The sequence below is a fragment of the Oncorhynchus gorbuscha genome, linkage group LG08 (genome assembly GCF_021184085.1).
Source record: "Oncorhynchus gorbuscha isolate QuinsamMale2020 ecotype Even-year linkage group LG08, OgorEven_v1.0, whole genome shotgun sequence".
Classification (NCBI taxonomy): domain Eukaryota; kingdom Metazoa; phylum Chordata; class Actinopteri; order Salmoniformes; family Salmonidae; genus Oncorhynchus; species Oncorhynchus gorbuscha.
In genome coordinates, this window is record NC_060180.1 from 79387721 (window position 1) to 79413379 (window position 25659).

At 42.3% G+C, this 25659-nt stretch overlaps 1 protein-coding gene across 6 annotated transcripts in view; it reads left to right on the forward strand.

Moving 5' to 3' along the window:
* Positions 1–2399: 2399 nt before the first annotated feature.
* The window catches only part of LOC124042216 (transcription elongation factor A protein 1-like), a 31535-nt gene continuing 8275 nt past the window's right edge, over positions 2400–25659 (forward strand). The window contains exons 1-7 of one of the 6 annotated variants that reach the window (XM_046360636.1): positions 2400–2581; positions 7063–7125; positions 8482–8587; positions 8690–8798; positions 20657–20799; positions 21821–22032; positions 22169–22277. In XM_046360636.1, the coding sequence (XP_046216592.1) occupies positions 2507–2581; positions 7063–7125; positions 8482–8587; positions 8690–8798; positions 20657–20799; positions 21821–22032; positions 22169–22213 (753 nt within the window). In that variant the 5' untranslated portion in view covers positions 2400–2506 and the 3' untranslated portion in view covers positions 22214–22277. Of the gene's footprint in view, positions 2582–7062; positions 7126–8120; positions 8155–8481; positions 8588–8689; positions 8799–20656; positions 20800–21820; positions 22033–22168; positions 22278–22757; positions 22905–25659 lie in introns of those variants that run through there. The other 5 variants (XM_046360632.1, XM_046360631.1, XM_046360634.1 and 2 more) reach the window with 5 other exon arrangements.

The window sequence follows — 25659 nt, forward strand, 5'->3', positions numbered from 1 at the left end:
AGTGTAGAGGGAAGTGATGTGGTGAGGAAAGGAGCTGAGTGTAGAGGGAAGTGATGTGGTGAGGAAAGGAGCTGAGTGTAGAGTGAAGTGATGTGGTGAGGAAAGGAGCTGAGTGTAGAGGGAAGTGAGGTTGTGTGGAGGGCATCAAGTACAAAACTAAATAAACCTTCAGAAATCAACGTGAGGATGAATTACCTCGTGGCAGGTATAGCCTCGTCCCGATGATGACAAAGATGGTTCTGGCCCATCTTTTTTTGTATATGGACTATATATATATATATATATATATATATATATATATATATATATATATATATATATATATATATATATATATATATATATATATATAAAACATTTAATTGGATAGCAAACCAAAATGTATATAGACAATGTAACATTTCAACACCTCTACAAACATCAGTTACATCACACTTGCTTTGACCAACAGGAGGAAGTGGAGGGGGAGGAGGAGGAAGAGAGAGAGGTTGTGGAGGGGGAGGAGGAGGGAGGAGGAAGTGGAGGGGTAGGGGGAGGGAGAGAGAGAGGTTGTGGAGGGGAGGAGGTGAGAGGGAGGGAGGGAGTGACGGGGAGGAGGAGGGATGAGGAAGTGGAGGGGGAGGAGGATTAGGGAGGGAGTGGAGGAGAGGAGGAGGGAGGGAGAGGGGTAGTGTAGAAGGAGGAGGGAGGGAGTGGAGGTGAGGAGGTGGGAGCGAGTGGAGTGGAGGAGAAGGAGGAGGAGGAAGGAGTGGAGGGGAGGAGGTGGGAGGGAGTGGAGTAGAAGGGAGGGAGAGTGGGGGAGGAAGAGGAGGGAGGGAGTGGAGGAGGAGGGAGGGAGTGAGGAGGAGGAGGGGGAGGGAGTGGAGGGGAGGAGGTGGGAGGGAGAGGGGTAGTGTAGGAGGAGGAGGGAGGGAGTGGAGGAGGAGGGGGTGGCAGGGAGAGAATTAGTGGAGGAGGAGAGGGAGGGAAGGAGTGGAAGGGTGGGGGAGGAGGGAGAGGAGGAGGGAGGGAGTGGAAGGGGAGGAGGGGGAGAAAGAGGAGGAGGAGGAGGAGGGAGGGAGTGGGGGGGAGGGAGTACCCTACGTTGATGCCGTGTTCAGCGGAATTCCATTCTAATGCCGTGTTCAGCTGAATTCCATTCTGATGCCGTGTTCAGCTGAATTCCATTCTGATGCCGTGTTCAGCTGAATTCCATTCTGATGCCGTGTTCAGCTGAATTCCATTCTGATGCGATGTTCAATAGAATTGAATTCTGATGCCGTGTTCAATAGAATTCCATTCTAATTCTCTGTTCAATAGAATTCCATTCTGATGCCATGTTGAATAGAATTTCATTCTAATGCCGTGATCAACAGAATACCATTCTAATGCCGTGTTCAACAGAATTCCGTTATAATTATTTGCTCAACAGAATTCCATTCTGGTGACATGCTCAAAAGAATTCCATTCTGATGCCATGTTCAACGGAATTCCATTATGATGCCGTGTTCAACAGAATTCCATTCCGATGCCTCTGATGGATGTCATAAGGTGAATGCACCAATTTGTAAGTCGCTCTGGATAAGAGCGTCTGCTAAATGACTTAAATGTAAATGTAAATGTTACTCATTTCATATGTATATACTGTACTCTATACCATCTACTGCATCTTGCCTATGCTGTTCTGTACCATCACTCATTCATATATTTTTTATGTACATATTCTTCATCCCTTTACACTTGTGTGTATAAGGTAGTAGTTGTGGAATTGTTAGGTTAGATTACTCGTTGGTTATTACTGCATTGTCGGAACTAGAAGCACAAGCATTTCGCTACACTAGCATTAACATCTGCTAACCATGTGTATGTGACAAATAACATTTGATTTGATTTTGATTTGATGTTGACCTGTTTAAAGGTCTTACTCACGTCGGCTATCTGCTGTCTCAGCTACTACCTGTCACCAAGGGAGTACCCCAAAGCTCGATCCAAGGCCCCACGCTCTTCTCGATTTACATCAACAACATAGCTCAGGCAGTAGGAAGCTCTCTCATCCATTTCTATGCAGATGATACAGTCTTATTCTCAGCTGGCCCCTCCCCGGATTTTGTGTTAAACGCTTTACCACAAAGCTTTCTTAGTGTCCAACAAGCTTTCTCTGCCCTTAAACTTGTTCTGAACACCTCACCTTATTTTGGGTTAAGACAAGTAACTATGAGTAAGGGCAAACATCATGATAAGCTTGCAAGTTGAGTTTGAATAAGACATCCGATTAACACTTTGCATTTATAACGGTTTGTTTTACAGTATGTACAAAATAACCAAATAATTGATCGACCATTTTTTTACCCATTCAAGCCGGTCGGCATACGCGTCATCATACTCCCTCATCTGATTGGTCGAGTAGGCGGGCCTTCTGACTTTGTAGCTTTGGTAACTAGTGACCACCCGCCAAACGCCCGGTGCCCTTTGTCGACAGCGATTTCCTCTCTTTGCAATTTGAACGTTTTAGAGGAAATTATTCACAATGGGTAAAAAAGAAGAAGAGGAAATCATAAGAATTGCGAAGAAGATGGATAAAATGGCGCAGAAGAAAAGCGGGGTGAGGTGTTCCGACATGAATGGATTGGCTCCCATTATCTTGTCTGGTGATAGCGTTAGCATGCTAACGCTAACTAGCAAATGGAGTTGAAAACGTAGACACACATCGCTAACTAGCTAGCAGTTGTCGTCCTATGCTGTTGAATGTCACATTTCGAAAAATATTGGTCTTACAGGCTCTTCGTAGTCGTTTAACATTAGTTAGTTCAGTGGTGCATGGTAGTCAAACGTTATTGTGCTGTTAGCTAGCTAGCTAACTAAGCCAGTAACTAGCGAACTAAACCAGTAACTAGCTAACTAAGCTAACAACAGTTAGCTAGTTCTGTAGTTGCTAAGATAGCAGGTCATTGGTGCCGCGTTCACGTGCCAGTCGGAACTAAAGAAACCGAAATAAATAACACCAAAAACAAACTTTCCAAATTGCACAAACATATACCGGAGTTGGATTGTAAATAAAAAAAATGCAAATTAGGTAACGAAGCACACAGGTTTAAGGAAAATAAACAAATAATAATGGAGAAAAAAAGACTACACATAAAATACTTTTAAAAAACTTCACAGAGGTCTTCTTTACATACAATTATACACATGTCAGGTTGTATGATTCAAAGGCAGATGGATGCCTGGTTATTCTTTAAAAGTGCTTTCCATCTTAAATAAGCATGCCCCATTCAAAAAAATGCAGAACTAAGAACAGATATAGCCCTTGGTTCACTCCAGACCTGTCTGCCCTTGACCAAAACATCCTGTGGCGTTCTGCATTAGCATTGAATTGCTCCCGTGATATGCAACTTTTCAGGGAAGTTAGGAACCAATATACACAGGCAGCTATGAAAGCAAAGGCTAGCTTTTTCAAACAGAAATTTGCATCCTGTAGCACAAACTCCAAATAGTTCTGGGACACTGTAAAGTCCATGGAGAATAAGAGCACCTCCTCCCAGCTTCCTACTGCTCTGAGGCTAGGAAATACTGTCACCACCGATAAATCCACAATAATCGAGAATTTCAATAAACATTTTTCTACGGCTGGCCATGCTTTCCACCTGACACCCCCTGCCCCGGTCAACAGCTCTGCACCCCCCACAGCAACTTGGCCAAGCCTCCCCATTTCTCATTCACCCAAATCCGGATAGCTGATGTTCTGAAAAAGAGCTGCAAAATCGCGACCTCTACATATCAGCTGGGCTAGACAAGCTGGTCCCTCTTTCTAAAGTTAGCCGCCACAATTGTTTCAACCCCTATTACCAGTCTGTTCAAACTCTCTTTTGTATCATCTGAGAACCCCAAAGATTGGAAAGCTGCCGCGGTCATCCCCCTCTTCAAAGGGGGAGACACTCTAGACCCAAACAGTTACAGACCTATATCCATCCTACCCTGCCTCTAGACCCAAACTGCTACAGACCTATATCTATCCTACCCTGCCTTTCTAAGGTCTTCAAAAGCCAAGTTAACAAACGGATCACCGACCATTTCGAATCCTACCGTGCCTTTTCCGCTATGCAATCTGGTTTCCGAGCTGGTCATGGGTGCACCTCTGCCATGCTCAAGGTCCTAAACGATATCATAACCACCAACGACAAAAAACAGTACTGTGCAGCCGTCTTCATCGACCTGGCCAAGGCTTTCGACTCTGTCAATCACCGCATTCTTATCGGCAGACTCAACAGCCTTGGTTTCTCAAATGACTGCCTCGCCTGGATCACCAACTACTTCTCTGATAGAGTTCAGTGTGTCAAATCGGAGGGCCTGTTGTCCGGACTTCTGGCAGTCTCTATGGGGGTGCCACAGGGTTTAATTCTCGGCCGACTCTTTTCTCTGTATACATCAATGATGTATTTAGCTCTTGCTGCTGGTGATCTCTGATCCACCTCTACACAGACTACACCAGGGTAGCCTACACCAGGGTAGCCTAGTGGTTAGAGCGTTGGACTAGTAAGCGGAAGGTTGCAAGTTCAAACCCCCGAGCTGTCGTTCTGCCCCTGAACAGGCAGTTAACCCACTGTTCCTAGGCCGTCATTGAAAACAAGAATTTGTTCTTAACTGACTTGCCTGGTTAAATAAAGGTAAACAAATAAATTCTGGTGATCTCTGATCCACCTCTACACAGACTACACCATTCTGTATACATCTGGCCCTTCTTTGGACACTGTGTTAACTAACCTCCAGACGAGCTTCAATGCCATACAACTCTCCTTCCATGGCCTCCAACTGCTCTTAAATGCTAGTAAAACTAAGTGCATGCTCCTCAACCGATCGCTGCCTGCACCTGCCCCCCCATCCCGCATCACTACTCTGGACGGTTCTGACTTAGAATATGTGGACAACTACAAATACCTAGGTGTCTGGTTAGAATTTAAACTCTCCTTCCAGACTCATATTAAGCATCTCCAATTTAAAATTAAATCTAGAATCGCCTTCCTATTTCGCAGCAAAGCCTCCTTCACTCACGCTGCCTAACATACCCTCGTAAAACTGACCATCCTACTGATCCTACAAAATAGCCTCCAACACTCTACTCAGCGAATTGTATGCAGTCTATCACAGTGCCATCCATTTAGTCACCAAAGGCCTATATACTACCCACCGCTGCGACCTGTATGCTCTCGTTGGCTGGCCCTCGCTTCATATTTGTCGCCAAACCCACTGGCTCCAGGTCATCTATAGATCTTTGCTAGGTAATATCCCAGCTCACTGGTCACCATAGCAGCACCTGTAGCACGCGCTCCAGCGGGTGTATTTCACTGGTCATCCCCAAAGCCAACACCTCCTTTGGCCGTCTTTCCTTCCAGTTCTCTGCTGCCAATGACTGGATTGAATTGCATAAGTCACTGACGCTGGAGACTCGTATCTCCCTCACTAACTTTAAGCATCAGCTGTCAGAGCAGCTTACAGACCACTGTACCTGTACATAGCCCATCTGTAAATAGCCCATCCAACTACCTCATCCCCGTATTGTTGTTTATTTTGTTTATATTTTTTTCTCCTTTGCACCCCAGTATCTGTACTTGCACATTCATCTTCTGCACATCTATCACTCCAGTGTTTATTTCAGAAATTGTCATTAATTCGCCACTACGGCCTATTTATTGCCTTACATCCCTAATCTAACCTAATTTGCACACACTATATAGATTTTTTTATATTGTGTTATTGACTATACTTTTGTTTACTCCATGTGTAAGTCTGTGTTGTTGTTTGTGTCGCACTGCTTTGCTTTATCTTGGCCAGGTCGCAGTTGTAAATGAGAACTTATTCTCAACTGACCTACCTGGTTAAATAAAGGTGTTCTCTACTAGTCTACCTGGTTAAATAAAGGTGTTCTCAACTAGCCTACCTGGTTAAATAAAGGCGTTCTCAACTAGCCTACCTGGTTAAATAAAGGTGTTCTCAACTAGCCTACCTGGTTAAATAAAGGTGTTCTCAACTAGCCCACCTGGTTAAATAAAGGTGTTCTCAACTGGCCTACCTGGTTAAATAAAGGTGTTCTCAACTGGCCTACCTGGTTAAATAAAGGTGTTCTCAACTGGCCTACCTGGTTAAATAAAGGTGTTCTCAACTGGCCTACCTGGTTAAATAAAGGTGTTCTCAACTAGCCTACCTGGTTAAATAAAGGTGTTCTCAACTAGCCTACCTGGTTAAATAAAGCAGTACAAGACTAGAAGGAGATACAGTACATTCTGAAAATATTCAAACCCCTTAACTTTTTACAGTTTTTTACAGTTTTTTACATTATAGCCTTACTCTGAAATTGATTTATCTTGGCCAGGTCGCAGTTGTTGAGACATTTTTGCAAATATGTATAAAAAATATAAAGTTTATTTGGCTCCCGAGTGGCGCAGCGGTCTAAGCCACTGCATGTCAGTGCTAGAAGCGTCACTACAGACCCTGGTTCGATTCCAGGCTGTATCACAACTGGCTGTGATTAGGAGTCCCATAGGGCGTCGGGCAATTGGCCCATAGTCTTCCGGGTTAGGGTTTGGCCGGGGTAGGCCGTCATTGTAAATACAAATTTGTTCTTAACTGACCTGCCTAGTTAAAAAAAGGTTATTATTATATATATTTTTAAACCACCTTTGGCAGCAATTACAGCCTCGAGTCTTCTTGGGTATGATGCTACAAGCTTGGCACACCTGTATGTGGGGAGTTTCTCCCATTCTACTCTGAATATCCTCTCAAGCTCTGTCAGTCAGCTGTTTCTAAAAACCTGTTTTTGCTTTGTCATTATGGGGTGTTGTGTGTAGATTGATGAGGAAATGTTTTTATGTAATCCATTTCAGAATAAGGCTGATGTAACAAATTGTGGAAAAGGTGAAGAGGTCTGAATACTTTCCGAATGCACTGTATCCTCAAACCTGCTGCATCCTACCTTTTGACCTGCCTACCTCTAACTAACCCCCAGCATGATGTTGTTGCAGCACCAACCTATTCTAAACTAGAATATCTGTGCTCAAACTAACCCTCAGTTTGTTGTTGCTGTTGCAGGTAGGGGCACTGGACCTTCTGAAGGAACTGAGGGCTGTACCTATGACTCTAGAATTACTACAGGTACTGCAGGGAGCTGAGGGCTGTACCTATGAAGCTATAATTACAACAGGTACTGCAGGGAGCTGAGGGCTGTACCTATGAAGCTATAATTACAACAGGTACTGCAGGGAGCTGAGGGCTGTACCTATGAAGCTATAATTATTACAGGTACTGCAGGGAGCTGAGGGCTGTACCTATGACTCTAGAATTACTGCAGGTACTGCAGGGAGCTGACGGCTGTACCTATGAAGCTATAATTATTACAGGTACTGCAGGGAGCTGAGGGCTGTACCTATGAAGCTATAATTATTACAGGTACTGCAGGGAGCTGAGGGCTGTACCTATGAAGCTATAATTATTACAGGTACTGCAGGGAGCTGAGGGCTGTACCTATGAAGCTATAATTATTACAGGTACTGCAGGGAGCTGAGGGCTGTACCTATGACTCTAGAATTACTGCAGGTACTGCAGGGAGCTGACGGCTGTACCTATGAAGCTATAATTATTACAGGTACTGCAGGGAGCTGAGGGCTGTACCTATGAAGCTATAATTATTACAGGTACTGCAGGGAGCTGAGGGCTGTACCTATGACTCTAGAATTACTGCAGGGAGCTGAGGGCTGTACCTACGAAGCTATAATTACTACAGGTACTGCAGGGAGCTGAGGGCTGTACCTATGACTAGAATTACTGCAGGGAGCTGAGGGCTGTACCTATGAAGCTATACCTACTACAGGGAGCTGAGGGCTGTACCTATGAAGCTAGAATTACTACAGCTACTGCAGGGAGCTGAGGGCTGTACCGATGAAGCTAGAATTACTACAGGTACTGCAGGGAGCTGAGGGCTATACCTATGACTAGAATTACTGCAGGGAGCTGAGGGCTGTACCTATGAAGCTATACCTACTACAGGGAGCTGAGGGCTGTACCTATGGAGCTAGAATTACTACAGCTACTGCAGGGAGCTGAGGGCTGTACCGATGGAGCTAGAATTACTACAGGTACTGCAGGGAACTGAGGGCTGTACCTATGACTCTAGAATTACTACAGGTACTGCAGGGAGCTGAGGGCTGTACCTATGAAGCTAGAATTACTGCAGGGAACTGAGGGCTGTACCTATGAAGCTAGAATTACTACAGGTACTGCAGGGAGCTGAGGGCTGTACCTATGACTAGAATTACTACAGGTACTGCAGGGAACTGAGGGCTGTACCTATGAAGCTATAATTACTGCAGGTACTGGAGGGAGAGATGCAGGGAGCTGAGGGCTGTACCTTTCCCTTTGTGTTGGGGTTTAGAAGTGGTGAACTCTAATCTCTCTCCCTTTATACTGAACCAATGTCTCTCCTGCAGCCTAACGTAAGTCTCTCCTCTCCAGTCCACCAGGATTGGGATGTCTGTGAACGCCATCAGGAAGCAGAGTACAGACGATGAGGTCACCTCTCTGGCCAAGGCCCTCATCAAGTCCTGGAAGAAACTCCTAGGTTAGTAGATCAGTACTAAATGAGTGAATGCACTGTGAAGTTACACCCCTCTGAATAAGCCCCAGGTGTAATGTCAGATCCTGTATTTTCATTGGACGGCAGATGAGCCAGGAGGTGGAGACAAGTCGTTGGAGGAGAAGAGGAAAGAGCCGTCAACACCCACCAGTCTGGTGTCTCCTTCCCAGGGCAGTCCTGAACCACGGGAGGAGAGGTACATAGTTACTACAACACTACAACTACACACTACTCTACTACTACACTACCTCTTCAGTACGGTGTCTCCCACCCAGGGGCAGTCCTGAACCATGGGAAGAGACGTAGCTAGTTACTACTACTACTTACTACTGCTACAACATACCTACTACTACTGCTACAACATACCTACTACTACTGCTACAACATACCTACTACTACTGCTACAACATACCTACTACTACTGCTACAACATACCTACTACTACTGCTACAACATACCTACTACTACTGCTACAACATACCTACTACTACTGCTACAACATACCTACTACTACTGCTACAACATACCTACTACTACTACTACAACATACTGTACTACCCAAACAAGGGCACTGCGTTCATCCACCTCTGGCCTGCTCGCCTCCCTACCACTGAGGAAGTACAGTTCCCGCTCAGCCCAGTCAAAACTGTTCGCTGCTCTGGCCCCCCATTGGTGGAACAAACTCCCTCACGACGCCAGGACAGCGGAGTCAATCACCACCTTCCGGAGACACCTGAAACCCCACCTCTTTAAGGAATACCTAGGATAGGATAAGTAATCCCTCTCACCCCCCCCACCCCCTTTAATATTTAGATGCACTATTGTAAAGTGACTGTTCCACTGGATGTCATAAGGTAAATGCACCAATTTGTAAGTCGCTCTGGATAAGAGCGTCTGCTAAATGACTTAAATGTATGTAAATGTAAATGTAAACATACCTACTACTACTGCTACAACATACCTACTACTACTGCTACAACATACCTACTACTACTGCTACAACATACCTACTACTACTGCTACAACATACCTACTACTACTGCTACAACATACCTACTACTACTGCTACAACATACCTACTACTACTGCTACAACATACCTACTACTACTGCTACAACATACCTACTACTACTGCTACAACATACCTACTACTACTGCTACAACATACCTACTACTACTGCTACAACATACCTACTACTACAACATACTGTACTACCCAAACAAGGGCACTGCGTTCATCCACCTCTGGCCTGCTCGCCTCCCTACCACTGAGGAAGTACAGTTCCCGCTCAGCCCAGTCAAAACTGTTCGCTGCTCTGGCCCCCCAATGGTGGAACAAACTCCCTCACGACGCCAGGACAGCGGAGTCAATCACCACCTTCCGGAGACACCTGAAACCCCACCTCTTTAAGGAATACCTAGGATAGGATAAGTAATCCCTCTCACCCCCCACCCCTTTAATATTTAGATGCACTATTGTAAAGTGACTGTTCCACTGGATGTCATAAGGTAAATGCACCAATTTGTAAGTCGCTCTGGATAAGAGCGTCTGCTAAATGACTTAAATGTATGTAAATGTAAATGTAAACATACCTACTACTACTGCTACAACATACCTACTACTACTGCTACAACATACCTACTACTACTGCTACAACATACCTACTACTACTGCTACAACATACCTACTACTACTGCTACAACATACCTACTACTACTGCTACAACATACCTACTACTACTGCTACAACATACCTACTACTACTGCTACAACATACCTACTACTACTGCTACAACATACCTACTACTACTACTACAACATACCTACTACTACTGCTACAACATACCTACTACTACAACATACCTACTACTACTGCTACAACATACCTACTACTACAGCTGCTGCTGTTACTACTACTACTTACTACTGCTACAATATACCTACTACTACTGCTGCTGTTACTACTACTACTACAACACACCTACTACTAATACTACAACACACCTACTACTAATATTACACACTACTCTACTATTACACACTACTCTACTACTACACCATCATACTACTACACCACACACTACTCTACTACTACTACTACTACTACTACGTCACCAGTATAGTGTCTTCCTTTCAGGGCAGCCCTGACCCACAGGAAGAGACGTAGCTAGTTACTACGACTTCTACTATAGTACTACACCACTATACAACTACTCCAAACACTACTACTACTATAGTACTACACCACTATACAACTACTCCAAACACTACTACTACTGCACTACTAGTACTACTGCTAATCCTACACATTACACAGGCCTGGTATTTATAGCATATTTTGAAAAAGCCTTTGATAAAGTAAGACTAGATTTGATTCATAAATACCTGGATTTTTTTTTTCTTCAGTTTTGTTGTTTTCTTATAAAATGGGTAAAAGTAATGTATAGCAACCCCAGGTGTAAAATAGTAAATAACGGCTACATCTCAGAGTTTTGAATTGTCAAGAGGAGTTAAACAAGGGTGTCTGCTGTCAACATATCTATTCGCTATGGCCATTGAAATGCTAGCAATTAAAATCACATCAAATAACACTAGAGGATTAGAAATCCAAGGTTTAAAAACAAAGGTGTCCATGTATGCCGATGACTCAAGTTTTATATTAAATCCGCATGCTAGATCCCTGCAATGTCTCCTTGAAGATCCCTGCAATGTCTCCTTGAAGATCCCTGCAATGTCTCCTTGAAGATCCCTGCAATGTCTCCTTGAAGATCCCTGCAATGTCTCCTTGAAGATCCCTGTAATGTCTCCTTGAAGATCCCTGCAATGTCTCCTTGAAGATCCCTGCAATATCTCCTTGAAGATCCCTGCAATGTCTCCTTGAAGATCCCTGCAATGTCTCCTTGAAGTTCCCTGCAATGTCTCCTTGAAGATCCCTGCAATGTCTCCTTCAAGATCCCTGCAATGTCTCCTTGAAGTTCCCTGCAATGTCTCCTTGAAGTTCCCTGCAATGTCTCCTTGAAGATCCCTGCAATGTCTCCTTGAAGATCCCTGCAATGTCTCCTTGAAGTTCTAGATAGGTTTTAATCTAGAGAGTACAGAAAAGTTAATTATGATAAGTGTACAATATTACGTATTGGATCTTTAAAAAATGCTACTTTTACATTACCCTGCAGTGAACCTATAAAATATGCTGACAGAGGAAGTACACATACTTAGTATTCGTATCGTAAAATATAAATATAATAATATAAATATATAAATGAGCTCTCCACAACGAATTTCAATAGAACATTTGTAAAAAAAAAAAATAGACAAGATCCTGCAACCATGGAGAGATAAATACCTGTCTATGTATGGAAAAAATTACACTGATTAACTCCTTAGTCATATCTCAGTTTACTCACTTATGGCACTGCCTACTCCTGATTCATTTTTCAAATCATATGAGCAAAAAATATTTAGCTTTGTCTGGGATGCTAAACCAGACAAGATAAAGCGTACCAATCTATATAATGAATATGAATTGGGTTGGTTGAGATTATTAAATATAAAAGCACTAAATCAAATCACATGTATTTATATAGCCCTTCGTACATCAGCTGATATCTCAAAGTGCTGTATAGAAACCCAGCCTAAAACCCCAAACAGCAAGCAATGCAGGTGTAGAAGCCTCTCTAAAAGCTTCACTTATTAAATTGTTTTACTTGAGCCCTAAATGGTTCTCCAGTAGATTACTAAGAAAAGCTCTTCCATTGTTTAAAAATGGCCTTTGTGTAGATTGCCATGTCTCATTTTGATTAATTGAACATGAAACCTTTTTCAAGATATCTATTTTTTCTAACAAGCATTGCAGAGCTGGCTACAGTTTCAATGTCCTCCCCCTGAAAAGATAGAACAAATATTACAACCAATATTATGGCTGAACTCAAATGTGCTGTGCATTACCACAATAGCATAAATAGTAAAGTATACCAGTTTAATTTGAGGACCAGGATGTTGACAACTGTGCCATACAGATTGTAAAATAGTTGGGAAGAAGTTTTTGATGTACTGATTCCATGGTACAGGTTGTATATGAGATGATATATAAAATGACTCAAGACTTTGTGCTTTTCAGCTAACATTATTGTTTGGAATTCTTGCCACCAACAAAATGTTGAATATTTGGGGCATAAAATCATCGCAGCTCTGCAGATTTTGTTGTGAGGATACAGAATCAATAGACCATTTGTTCTGGTATTGCCTTCAGGTATCCTGTTTCTGGTCTCAGGTTCAGGAATGGCTGAAAAAGCACAATATTAATCTAAAGTTGTCCCTAGAAACAGCATTGTTGGGAGATCTGGAGGCACCTGGTCAGTCAATCACTAATACTCTTTGTAAAAGTATTTAACTTATATTCACACACTGTGGTTACTATTCGATTAGATAGATTTAAATGATATGTTAAACATCACAGCATAGTTGAAATATATATGGTGTGTAGAAATCCGAAGAGGGTGGCCAGCAGAGATAGATGGGATGGGATGTGGAATTGGAGACTAGTGGGAGTGGAGCAGCAGCACAACAAGGTGGACTGGGGACAGCCAGAAGTCACCAGGCCAGGTAGTCCTGAGGCATGAACCTAGGGCTCAGGTCCTTCATGAGGGGAGGGAGTGAGAGCGAATTAGAGGGAGCATACTTACATTCACACAGGACACCAAATAACACAGGAGCATTACACCAGATATAACAGACTGACCCTAACACCCCGGCCCCTAGACTATTGCAGCATAGATACTGGAGGCTGAGTCAGGTGGGCCGACGATACCCCCGGACAGGGCCAACCAGGCAGGGTACAACCCAACCTACTCTGCCAAAGCACAGCCCCCTTACCACTAGAGGGACATCAACAGACCACCAACTTACTACCCTGGGACAAGGCTGAGTATAGCCCACGAAGATCTCCTCCACTGCATGAGCCAGAGGGGGGACAAAACCTGACAGGAAGATCACGTCAGTGACTCAACCTGTTCAAGTGATGCACCCCTCATAGGGACGACATGGAAGAGCACTAGGAAGCCAGTGACTCAGAAAATCCCATTGGGGAGAGGGTAGCTGGCCAGGCGGAGACAGCAAGGACAGTTCGTTGCTCCAGTGCCTTGCTGTTCACCTTTGCACCCCTGGGCCAGAGTACACTCAATCATATGACCCACTGAAGAGATGAGTCATCAGTAAAGACCTAAAGGTTGAGACAGAGTTTGCATCTCTTACATGGGTAGGCAGACCATTCCATAAAAATAGAGCTCTATAGGAGAAAGCCCTGCCTCCAGCTGTTTGCTTAGAAATTCTAGGGACAATTAGGAGGCCTGCGTCTTGTGACCGTGTAGGTATGTACCCCATGTAAATCCCATGTAATGCTTTGTAGGTTAGCAGTAAAACCTTGAAATCAGCCCTTGCCTTAACAGTAAGCCAGTGTAGAGGGGCTAACACTGGAGTAATATAATCACATTTTTTGGTTCAAGTCAGGATTCTAGCAGCCGTATTTAGCACTAACTGAAGTTTATTTAGTGCTTTATCCGGGTAGCCGGAAAGTAGAGCATTGCAGTAGTCTAACCTAGAAGTAACAAAAGCATGGATTAATTCTTCTGCATCATTTTTAGACAGAACATTTCAGAATTTTGCAATGTTACGTAAATGGACAAAAGCTGTCCTTGAAACAGTCTTGATATGTTCGTCAAAAGAGAGATCAAGGTCCTTCACAGTTTTATTTGAGACTACTGTCTACTAATTGTCAGATTCAACAGAAGATCTCATTGTTTCTTGGGACCTAGAACAAGCATCTCTGTTTTGTCCGAGTTTAAAAGTAGAGCCGTTTGCAGCCATCCACTTCCTTATGTCTGAAACACAGACTTCCAGCGAGGGCAATTTTGGGGCTTCTCCGTGTTTCATTGAAATTTACAGCTGTGTCATCCCCATAGCAGTGAAAGTTAACATGTTTTCGAATGACATCCCCAAGAGGTAAAATATATAGTGAGAACAATATTCATCCTAAAACGGAACCTTGAGGAACACCAACATTTACAGTTGATTTGTCAGAGGACAAACCATTCACAGAGACAAACTGATATCTTTCCGACAGATAATATCTAAACCAGGCCAGAACTTGTCCGTGTAGACCAATTTGGGTTTCCAATCTCTCCAAAAGAATGTGGTGATCGATGGTATCAAAAGCAGCACTAAGGTCTAGGAGCACGAGGACAGATGCAGAGCCTCAGTCCGATGCCATTAAAATGTAATTTACCACCTTCACAAGTGCAGTCTCAGTGCTATGATGGGGTCTAAAACCAGACTGAAGCATTTCGTATACATTGTTTGTCTTCAGGAAGGCAGTGAGTTGCTACACAACAGCTTTTTCTAAAATTGCTGAGAGGAATGGGAGATTTGATAAAGGCCCATTGAGTTTGGTACACATCCGGTGGATAGAGAGCTGTTTATTATGTTCAACACAGGATGGCCAAGCACAGGAAGCAGCTCTTTCAGTAGTTTAGTTGGAATAGGGTCCAGTATGCAGCTTGAAGGTTTAGAGGCCATGATTATTTTTATCATTGTGTCAAGAGATATAGTACTAAAACACTTGAGTGTCTCTCTTGATCCTAGGTCCTGGCAGAGTTGTGCAGACTCAGGACAACCGAGCTTTGGAGGAATACGCAGATTTACAGAGGAGTCTGTATTTTGCTTTCTAATGATCATGACCTTTTCCTAAAAGAAGTTCATGAATTTATTACTGCTGAAGTGAAACCATCCTCTCTTGGGGAATGCTGCTTTTTAGTTAGCTTTGAGACAGTATCAAAAAGGAATTTCAGATTGTTCTTATTTTTCAATTAAGTTGGAAAAATAGGATGATTGAGCAGCAGTGAGGGCTCTTCGATACTGCAACGCTACTGTCTTTCCAAGCTTGTCGGAAGACTTCCAGTTTGGTGTGGCGCCATTTCCGTTCCAATTTTCTGGAAGCTTGCTTCAGAGCTCAGGTATTTTCTGTATACCAGGGAGCTAGTTTTTATGACATGTTTTTAGGGTTGCAACTGCATCTAGGGTATTGCACAACGATAAATTTAGTTCCTCAGTTAGGTGGTTAACTGATTTTTGTCCTCTGGCGTCCTTGGGTAGGCAGAGGGAGTCTGGAAGGGCATCAAGGAATCTTTGGATTGTCTGTGAATTTATAGCACAACTTTTGATGCCCCTTGGTTGGGGTCTGAGCTGATTATTTGTTGCGATTGCAAACGTAAAAAAAAAATGGTGGTCCGATAATCCAGGATTATGAGGAAAAACATTAAGATCCACAACATTTATTCCATGGGACAAAACTAGGTCCAGAGTGTGACAGTGAGTAGGTCCAGAGACATGTTGGACAAAACCCACTGAGTCGATGATGGCTCCGAAAGCCTTTTGGAGTGGGTCTGTGGACTTTTCCATGTGTCACCAAAAATTTGAATATTATCTGCTATGACAACGAGGTCCGATAGGAATTCAGGGAACTCATTGAGAAACGCTGTATATGGCCACGGAGGCCTGTAAACAGTAGCTATAAAAAGTGATTGAGTAGGCTCCATAGATTTCATGACTAGAAGCTTAATAAAGGATGAAAACTTATTTTTAAAATGTTTATTGAAATTTGCTATCGTAAATGTTAGCAACACCTCTGCCTAGAATACAGTATTTAGATACGAGATGAGTAATGCAAGATATGTAAACATTGTTAAAGTGGTGTTAAAAGTGACTAGTGTTCCATTTATTAAAGTGGCCAGTGATTTCAAATATGTGTATATAAAGGCAGCAGCCTCTCTGTGCTAGTGATGGCTATGTAACATTCTGATGGCCTTGAGATAGATACTGTCTCTCAGTCCCAGCTTTTGATGCATCTGTACTGATTTCGCCTACTGGATGATAGCGGGTTGAACAGACAGTGGCTCAGGTGGTTGTTGTCCTTGATGATCTTTTTGGCCTTCCTGTGACATCGGGTGGTGTAGGTGTCCTGGAGGGCAGGTAGTTTGCCCCCGGTGATGCGTTGTGCAAACCGCACCACCCTCTGGAGAGCCCTGCAGTTGTGGGTGGTGCAGTTGTCATACTAGGCGGTGATGCAGCCCGACATGATGCTCTCAATTGTGTATCTGTAAAAGTTTTTCCGTGTTTTAGTTGACAAGCCACATTTCTTCAGCCTCTTGAGGTTGAAGAGGCACTTGCTCCTTCACCACACTTCACCATTTCAGTTTGTCCGTGATACACAGAGGAACTTAACTTTCCACCTTCTCTACTGCTCTCCAGTCGATGTGGATAAGTGCTCCCTCTGTTGTTTCCTGAAGTCCACGATCATCTCCTTTGTTTTGTTGACGTTGAGAGGTTATTTTCCTGACACCACACTCCCAGAGCCCTCACCTCCTCCTCGTCTCCCAGTCCCTGCAGCTGAAAAACATCCCAACAGCATGATGCTGCCACCACCATGCTTCACTGTAGGGATGGTGCCTGGTTTCCTCCAAACGTGATGCTTAGCATTCAGGCCAAAGAGTTCTATCTTGGTTTCATCAGACCAGAGAATCTTGTTTCTTTTGTCTGAGAGTCCTTTAGGTGACTCTTGGTAAACTCCAAGCTGGCTGTCATGTGCCTTTTTACTGAGGAGTGGCTTCAGTCTTGCCACTACCATAAAGGCCTGATTGGTGGAGTACTGCAGAGATGGTTGTCCTTCTGGAAGGTTCTCCCATCTCCACAGAGGAACCCTGGAGCCCTGTTAGAGGGACCATTGGGTTGTCGGTCACCTCCCTGACCAAGGCCCTTCTCACCCGATTTCTCAGTTTGGCTGGGCGGACAGTTCTAGGAAGAGTTTTGGTGGTTCCAAACCTCTTCCATTTAAGAATGATGGATGCCACTGTGTTCTTGGGGACCTTCAATGCTGCAGAAATGTTTTGGTACCCTTTGACAGATCTGTGCCTCGACACAATCCTGTCTTGGAGCGCTAATTCTTTCAACCTCATGATTTGTTTTTTGCTCTGACATGCACTGTCAACTGTGGGACCTTATATAGACAGTTGTGTGCCTTTCCAAATCATGTCCAATCAATTGAATTTACCACAGGTGGACTTTCAAGTTGTAAAAATATCTCAAGGATGATCAATGGAAACAGGATGCATCTAAGCTCAATTTCAAGTCTCATAGAAAAGGGTCTGAATACTTATGTAAATAAGGTATATATTGTTAATGTTTTTGATATACATTTGCAAAGAAAATAAACTGTTCGGTTTGTCTTTATGGGGTACTGCGTGTAGATTGAGGATTTAAAAAAAATGTAATCCATTTTAGAATAAGGCTGTAACTAAACAAAATGTGGAAAAGGGGTCTGAATATTTTCCGAATGCACTGTGTATTTGCATATTTCCGGTAGGGAAAGCCTACTCTGTGAAGTGTGCAATAACTAAATTAGCCTTTGCACTCCTTCTAAACAATGCAATGTTTTAAAACTTTGGCAAAGGGTACAAGTTTACAAAAATTTGTCCTGTTCGTAACAGATTTTAGTTTTGGGAGCAGAACTGTATGGAGATTAAATGTTTCATCGATGAGAAAATGAGTAGAATGTCGGCCACTGGGCTTCCTCTCGCTACCATAATATTTGGTAGTGAGAGGAAGCCTACTACATAGTTGGTAGTGAATGAAAATGCTAAGCGGATGCATCACATTTATATATCCGGTGAAATATCTGTCTCATTGTTCTATCTGTGCTTCTACTACTACTACCACTACCACCGACACGCTACTACTACACGCTACTCCACTACTACAAACTCTTACTACTACAGACTACTCTACTACTACAGACTACTCTACTACTACTCATTACTCTACTGCACTCTACTCTACTACTACAACACACTACTCTACTACTACACAGTACTTTACTACTGCACACTACACTACTACTACACACTACACTACTACTACAGACTACTCTACTACTACACAGTACTTTACTACTACACACTACTCTACTACAACACACTACTCTACTACTACTCATTACTCTACTGCACACTACTCCACTACTTCTACTGCACACTACTCTACTACTACAACACACTATTCTACTACTATTACACACTACTCTACTCTACTCTACTGCTACTACTACATTACATCACCAGTACAGTGTCTCCCTCTCAGGGCAGTCCTGAATCACAGCAAGAGATGTAGCTACTATCTCATTAATGTGATGATGGTTATTTTATCAAATCAATTAACTATGTTTGATTATTACGTGATTAAACTAATTATGTAACAATTAACTCATTGGCAACCTTGCGGAAAAAGTTTAATGAGTTACCGTTTCCCGAATTAACTCAATAACAGAATCTATCGTTATCATATTAGTCATCCATTAATTATTACCTCATAAGTCTCATTCAAATCAAATCAAATTTTATTTGTCACATACACATGGTTAGCAGATGTTAATGCGAGTGTAGCGAAATGCTTGTGCTTCTAGTTCCGACAATGCAGTGATAACCAACAAGTAATCTAACTAACAATTCCAAAACTACTGTCTTATACACAGTGTAAGGGGATAAGGAATATGTACATAAGGATATATGAATGAGCGATGCAGTGTAGTTTAGTAGGATGGAGGCTGTATGGATCTACTGTCTTATACACAGTGTAAGGGGATAAGGAATATGTACATAAGTAGTAGTAGGCTTGCTTTGTTCTGGAAGTGTCTGTTAGTATGGATACATCAGACGTACAGCATGGTGTTGAGAGGGAAATGTTTCTCGTCTCGGGTCGAGTTTCTTAGACTGAATCCTTCAGATGTTACACACGCGGTGGTCTTTGGAGATCTTCCTCGTGTCTTTTGTCAGAGTTCTAGACTACTTCACGTTACAGCTGCAGACTGTGAATGTCTAGTCTTTACCTTCACTTGTCGAGAGTTTGAGGGTCTTACCGTTTGTAACATATCCAGCTCGCACTGCACGTATTCTGGTCTGGTAGAGTCTAACCATTCGTCAGCTGTGTAGCCACCGCTCCACGCTGTCTGGTCTCAATGGTTGATTATTCAGGGTACATGTAGAACCACTTTACACACTGGCAGCACGCCGGCATGTTTTGGTCTAAAATGTTAATTATTTCAGAGTCCTTTATAACCACTCTGGCAAAAGGGCCGTTCCATCCTTTTGGCATGATGTCTGTGCTTACGTGGGTGTGGGGACTGACTGGGTGAAACTTTACATCAAAATCAATTCTCATTTAGAAGGCTAAAATCACATTCAATCTACTCACAAATAGTTTCATATTTAATCATTTAAGTATTACAACATTTAGATGTAACTCTGACGTATACATTGTGAAAGATACAATGTTTCTGTTAGAACTTATTTAATGATATCTCAAAACAATAAATTATCTGACATGATTGTTCTTAAAGTCCCTCCTGACCATTTCCCACATTCTTTGTTAGAAATATTGTTTCATTATCCACTTTTGGATGTTGGGGTTTTGGCGGGAAGAATCTCTTCCTAAGAAAAGGGTTCTGTTCCCTCAATACTTCCTGGCAAGGGAGAGAGAGTTCCTGCAAGGTATTTATGACCTGGCCTGAAACGTTTGATTAGCCGGCACCTTTGATCTCCATCCAGGAGGGCAAGACATCACCTGCACAGTGTATCCCTCTCAGGGCAGTCCACGGGAATAGACGTACCTATACTACTACTGCACTACACTACTACTACTATTCTACTCTACTACTACACACTACTCTACTACTACTGTTAGTACTAGTGCTACTACACTATTAATACTACTACTACACACTACACTACAACTGCTATTACACTACTATACTAACTCTCCCTCTCAAGGCACTCCTGAACCCCAGCAAGAGATTTAGCTAGTTACTACTACTGCTATTACTGCACTACTATCACACCAGTACGGTGTCTCCCTTTTCATGGCAGTCCTGAACTACAAGAAGAGGTAGCGAGATAGCTACACCAACCTGGCTAAAGACGCCTGATAACCTGGCTGTTGTTGTTTTTGCTACAGCAATGACTCCAGCTGTAAGAATGAGCCTGTTGAGGTGATGCCCTCCATCTCCCTGATCTCCACGTTCCCCCAAGCCCCCTCCACCTCCGACTCCGTCAGGATCAAGTGTCGCGAGATGCTGTCCCAGGCGCTACAGGCTGGAGGTAAGACCTAACACCCTACTGTAGAGCGTGTCCCATGCTCTACATGCTTAATGGAAGGCTTAATAGAAGCCTCTCAAATATAATCCAGATAGAATCAGGAATTCCCCAGAGTAGCTGTTTAGGTCCCTTCTTTTTTTCAATTTTTTACTGACGACATGCCACTGATTTTGAGTAAAGCCAGAGTGTCTATGTATGCGGATGACTCAACACTTTACACATCAGCTACTACAGCAACTGAAATGACTGCAACACTCAACAAAGAGCTGTAGATAGTTTCAGAGTGGGTGGCAAGGAATAAGTTAGTCCTAAATATCAAAAACTAAAAGCATTATATTTGGAACAAAACACTCACTAAACCCTAAACCTTAACTAAATCTTGTAATAAATAATGTGGAAATTGAGCGAGTTGGGATGACTGAACTGCTTGGAGTAACACTATATTGTAAACTGTTATGGTAAAAACATACTGATACAGCAGTGAGCTAAGATGGGGAAGACAACAACAGGAAGACAACAAACCAACGCTACTTTTCACGTCTTGCGCAACTCTCAACAGTGTTACCCAGTTCCTAGTTGGCCTACTTCTTCATTGCACAAATGAATAACCTCAACCAAATTCCAAAGACGGGTGACATCCAGTAGAAGCGGTAGGAACTGAAAACCAGTTCCTAAGAAATATCATTTGCTAACAAGAAATCACTGAACAGACAGAGACCAAAAAAAAAAAGATTCTGAACGGTTAGTCCTCGGGGTTTTGCCTGCTACATAAGTTCTGTTATACTCACAGACATCATTCAAACAGTTTTAGAAACTTCAGAGTGTTTTCTATCCAATACTCATAATAATATGCATATATTAGCATCTGGGACAGAGTAGGAGGCAGTTCACTCTGGGCACGCTATTCCTCCAAAAGTGAAAATGCTGCCCCTTATCCCAAAAAGGTTAAAGATGCTGTCACAGGCTCTACCGGCTAGAGGTAACTGGCTATATAACACCACCTGACCTCTCTCCTCTTCTCCAGATGACTATATCGCTATAGGAGCTGACTGTGATGAACTGGGAGCTCAGATTGAAGAATATATCTTCTGTGAGTTTAAGAACACTGACCCCAAATATAAGAACCGTGTCAGGAGTCGCATCGCCAACCTGAAAGACATCAAGAACCCCAACCTCAGGAAGAGTGTTCTCTGTGGGAACGTCTCCCCCGACCGCATGGCCAAGATGACCGCTCAGGTAGGCTACCTAACCCTGACATCTAACCTCTATCATAACCCTTGACCTCTAACCCTTGCTGTTAGACTACATGGCCAAGATTACCGCTGAGATACCGTACCCCTAACCCCTACCTTAACGTGTTCTGTGCTAACAGGAGATGGCTAATGATGAGTTGAAGCTGATAAGGGGCGGCAGGTAGCCTAGTGATTAGAGCGTTGGACTAGTAACCGAAAGGTTGCTAGATTGAATCCCCGAGCCGACAAGGTAAAACTCTGTTGTTCTGCCTCTGAACAAGTCAGTTCGCCCACTTTTCCTAGGCCATTGAAAATAAGAATTTGTTTTTAACCGACTTGCCTAGTTAAATGAAGGTAAAATAAAGAATAAATAAATAAGGAAGAACCTGACCTCTAACCCCTACCACTAACCTTACGTGTTTTGTGCTAACAGGAAATGGCTATTGACGAGCTGAAGCTCAATAGGAAAAACTTGACCTCTAACCCTAATGTCTTCCTGCTAACAGGAGATGGCTAGTGATGAGCTGAAGCTCAAAGGAAGAACCTGACATCTAACCCCTGACCCTAATGTCTTCCTCCTAACAGAATGGCTAACCTCAGAGGAAGAACCTGACATCTAACCCCTGACCCTAATGTCTTCCTCCTAACAGGAGATGGCTAGTGATGAGCTGAAGCTCAGAGGAAGAACCTGACATCTAACCCCTGACCCTAATGTCTTCCTCCTAACAGGAGATGGCTAGTGATGAGCTGAAGCTGATAAGGAAGAACCTGACCAAAGAAGCCATTAGAGATCACCAAGTGTCCCAGACCGGAGGGACCCAGACTGACCTGTTCACCTGCGGCAAGTGCAAGAAGAAGAGGTGCACCTACACTCAGGTAATATACCATCCACTATATAATACACCTCTTCAGGTAATATACCATCCACTATATAATACACCTCCTCTCAGGTAATATACCATCCACTATATAATACACCTCCTCTCAGGTAATATACCATCCACTATATAATACACCTCTTCAGGTAATATACCATCCACTATATAATACACCTCCTCTCAGGTAATATACCATCCACTATATAATAATCCTCTCAGGTAATATACCATCCACTATATAATACACCTCCTCTCAGGTAATATACCATCCACTATATAATACACCTCCTCTCAGGTAATATACCATCCACTATATAATACACCTCCTCTCAGGTAATATACCATCCACTATATAATACACCTCCTCTCAGGTAATATACCATCCACTATATAATACACCTCCTCTCAGGTAATATACCATCCACTATATAATACACCTCCTCTCAGGTAATATACCATCCACTATATAATACACCTCCTCTCAGGTAATATACATCCACTATATAATACACCTCCTCTCAGGTAATATACCATCCACTATATAATACACCTCCTCTCAGGTAATATACCATCCACTATATAATAATCCTCCACTCAGGTAATATACCATCCACTATATAATACACCTCCTCTCAGGTAATATACCATCCACTATATAATACACCTCCTAATATACCATCCAGGTAATATACCATCCACTATATAATACACCTCCTCTCAGGTAATATACCATCCACTATATAATACACCTCCTCTCAGGTAATATACCATCCACTATATAATACACCTCCTCTCAGGTAATATACCATCCACTATATAATACACCTCCTCTCAGGTAATATACCATCCACTATATAATACACCTCCTCTCAGGTAATATACCATCCACTATATAATACATCTCTTCAGGTAATATACCATCCACTATATAATACACCTCCTCTCAGGTAATATACCATCCACTATATAATACACCTCCTCTCAGGTAATATACCATCCACTATATAATACACCTCCTCTCAGGTAATATACCATCCACTATATAATACACCTCCTCTCAGGTAATATACCATCCACTATATAATACACCTCCTCTCAGGTAATATACCATCCACTATATAATACACCTCCTCTCAGGTAATATACCATCCACTATATAATACACTCCTCTCAGGTAATATACCATCCACTATATAATACACCTCCTCTCAGGTAATATACCATCCACTATATAATACTATATATATCCACTATATAATACACCTCCTCTCAGGTAATATACCATCCACTATATAATACACCTCCTCTCAGGTAATATACCATCCACTATATAATACACCTCCTCTCAGGTAATATACCATCCACTATATAATACACCTCCTCTCAGGTAATATACCATCCACTATATAATACACCTCCTCTCAGGTAATATACCATCCACTATATAATACACCTCCTCTCAGGTAATATACCATCCACTATATAATACACCTCTCAGGTAATATACCATCCACTATATAATACACCTCCTCTCAGGTAATATACCATCCACTATATAATACACCTCCTCTCAGGTAATATACCATCCACTATATAATACACCTCCTCTCAGGTAATATACCATCCACTATATAATACACCTCCTCTCAGGTAATATACCATCCACTATATAATACACCTCCTCTAATATACCATCCACTATATAATACACCTCCTCTCAGGTAATATACCATCCACTATATAATACACCTCCTCTCAGGTAATATACCATCCACTATATAATACACCTCCTCTCAGGTAATATACCATCCACTATATAATACACCTCCTCTCAGGTAATATACCATCCACTATATAATACACCTCCTCTCAGGTAATATACCATCCACTATATAATAATCCTCCTCTCAGGTAATATACCATCCACTATATAATACACCTCCTCTCAGGTAATATACCATCCACTATATAATACACCTCCTCTCAGGTAATATACCATCCACTATATAATACACCTCCTCTCAGGTAATATACCATCCACTATATAATACACCTCCTCTCAGGTAATATACCATCCACTATATAATACACCTCCTCTCAGGTAATATACCATCCACTATATAATACACCTCCTCTCAGGTAATATACCATCCACTATATAATACACCTCCTCTCAGGTAATATACCATCCACTATATAATACAGGTAATATACCATCCACCATCCTCCACTATATAATACACCTCCTCTCAGGTAATATACCATCCACTATATAATACACCTCCTCTCAGGTAATATACCATCCACTATATAATACACCTCCTCTCAGGTAATATACCATCCACTATATAATACACCTCCTCTCAGGTAATATACCATCCACTATATAATACACCTCCTCTCAGGTAATATACCATCCACTATATAATACACCTCCTCTCAGGTAATATACCATCCACTATATAATACACCTCCTCTCAGGTAATATACCATCCACTATATAATACACACTCCTCTCAGGTAATATACCATCCACTATATAATACACCTCCTCTCAGGTAATATACCATCCACTATATAATACACCTCCTCTCAGGTAATATACCATCCACTATATAATACACCTCCTCTAATATACAGGTAATATACCATCCACTATATAATACATCCTCTCAGGTAATATACCATCCACTATATAATACACCTCCTCTCAGGTAATATACCATCCACTATATAATACACCTCCTCTCAGG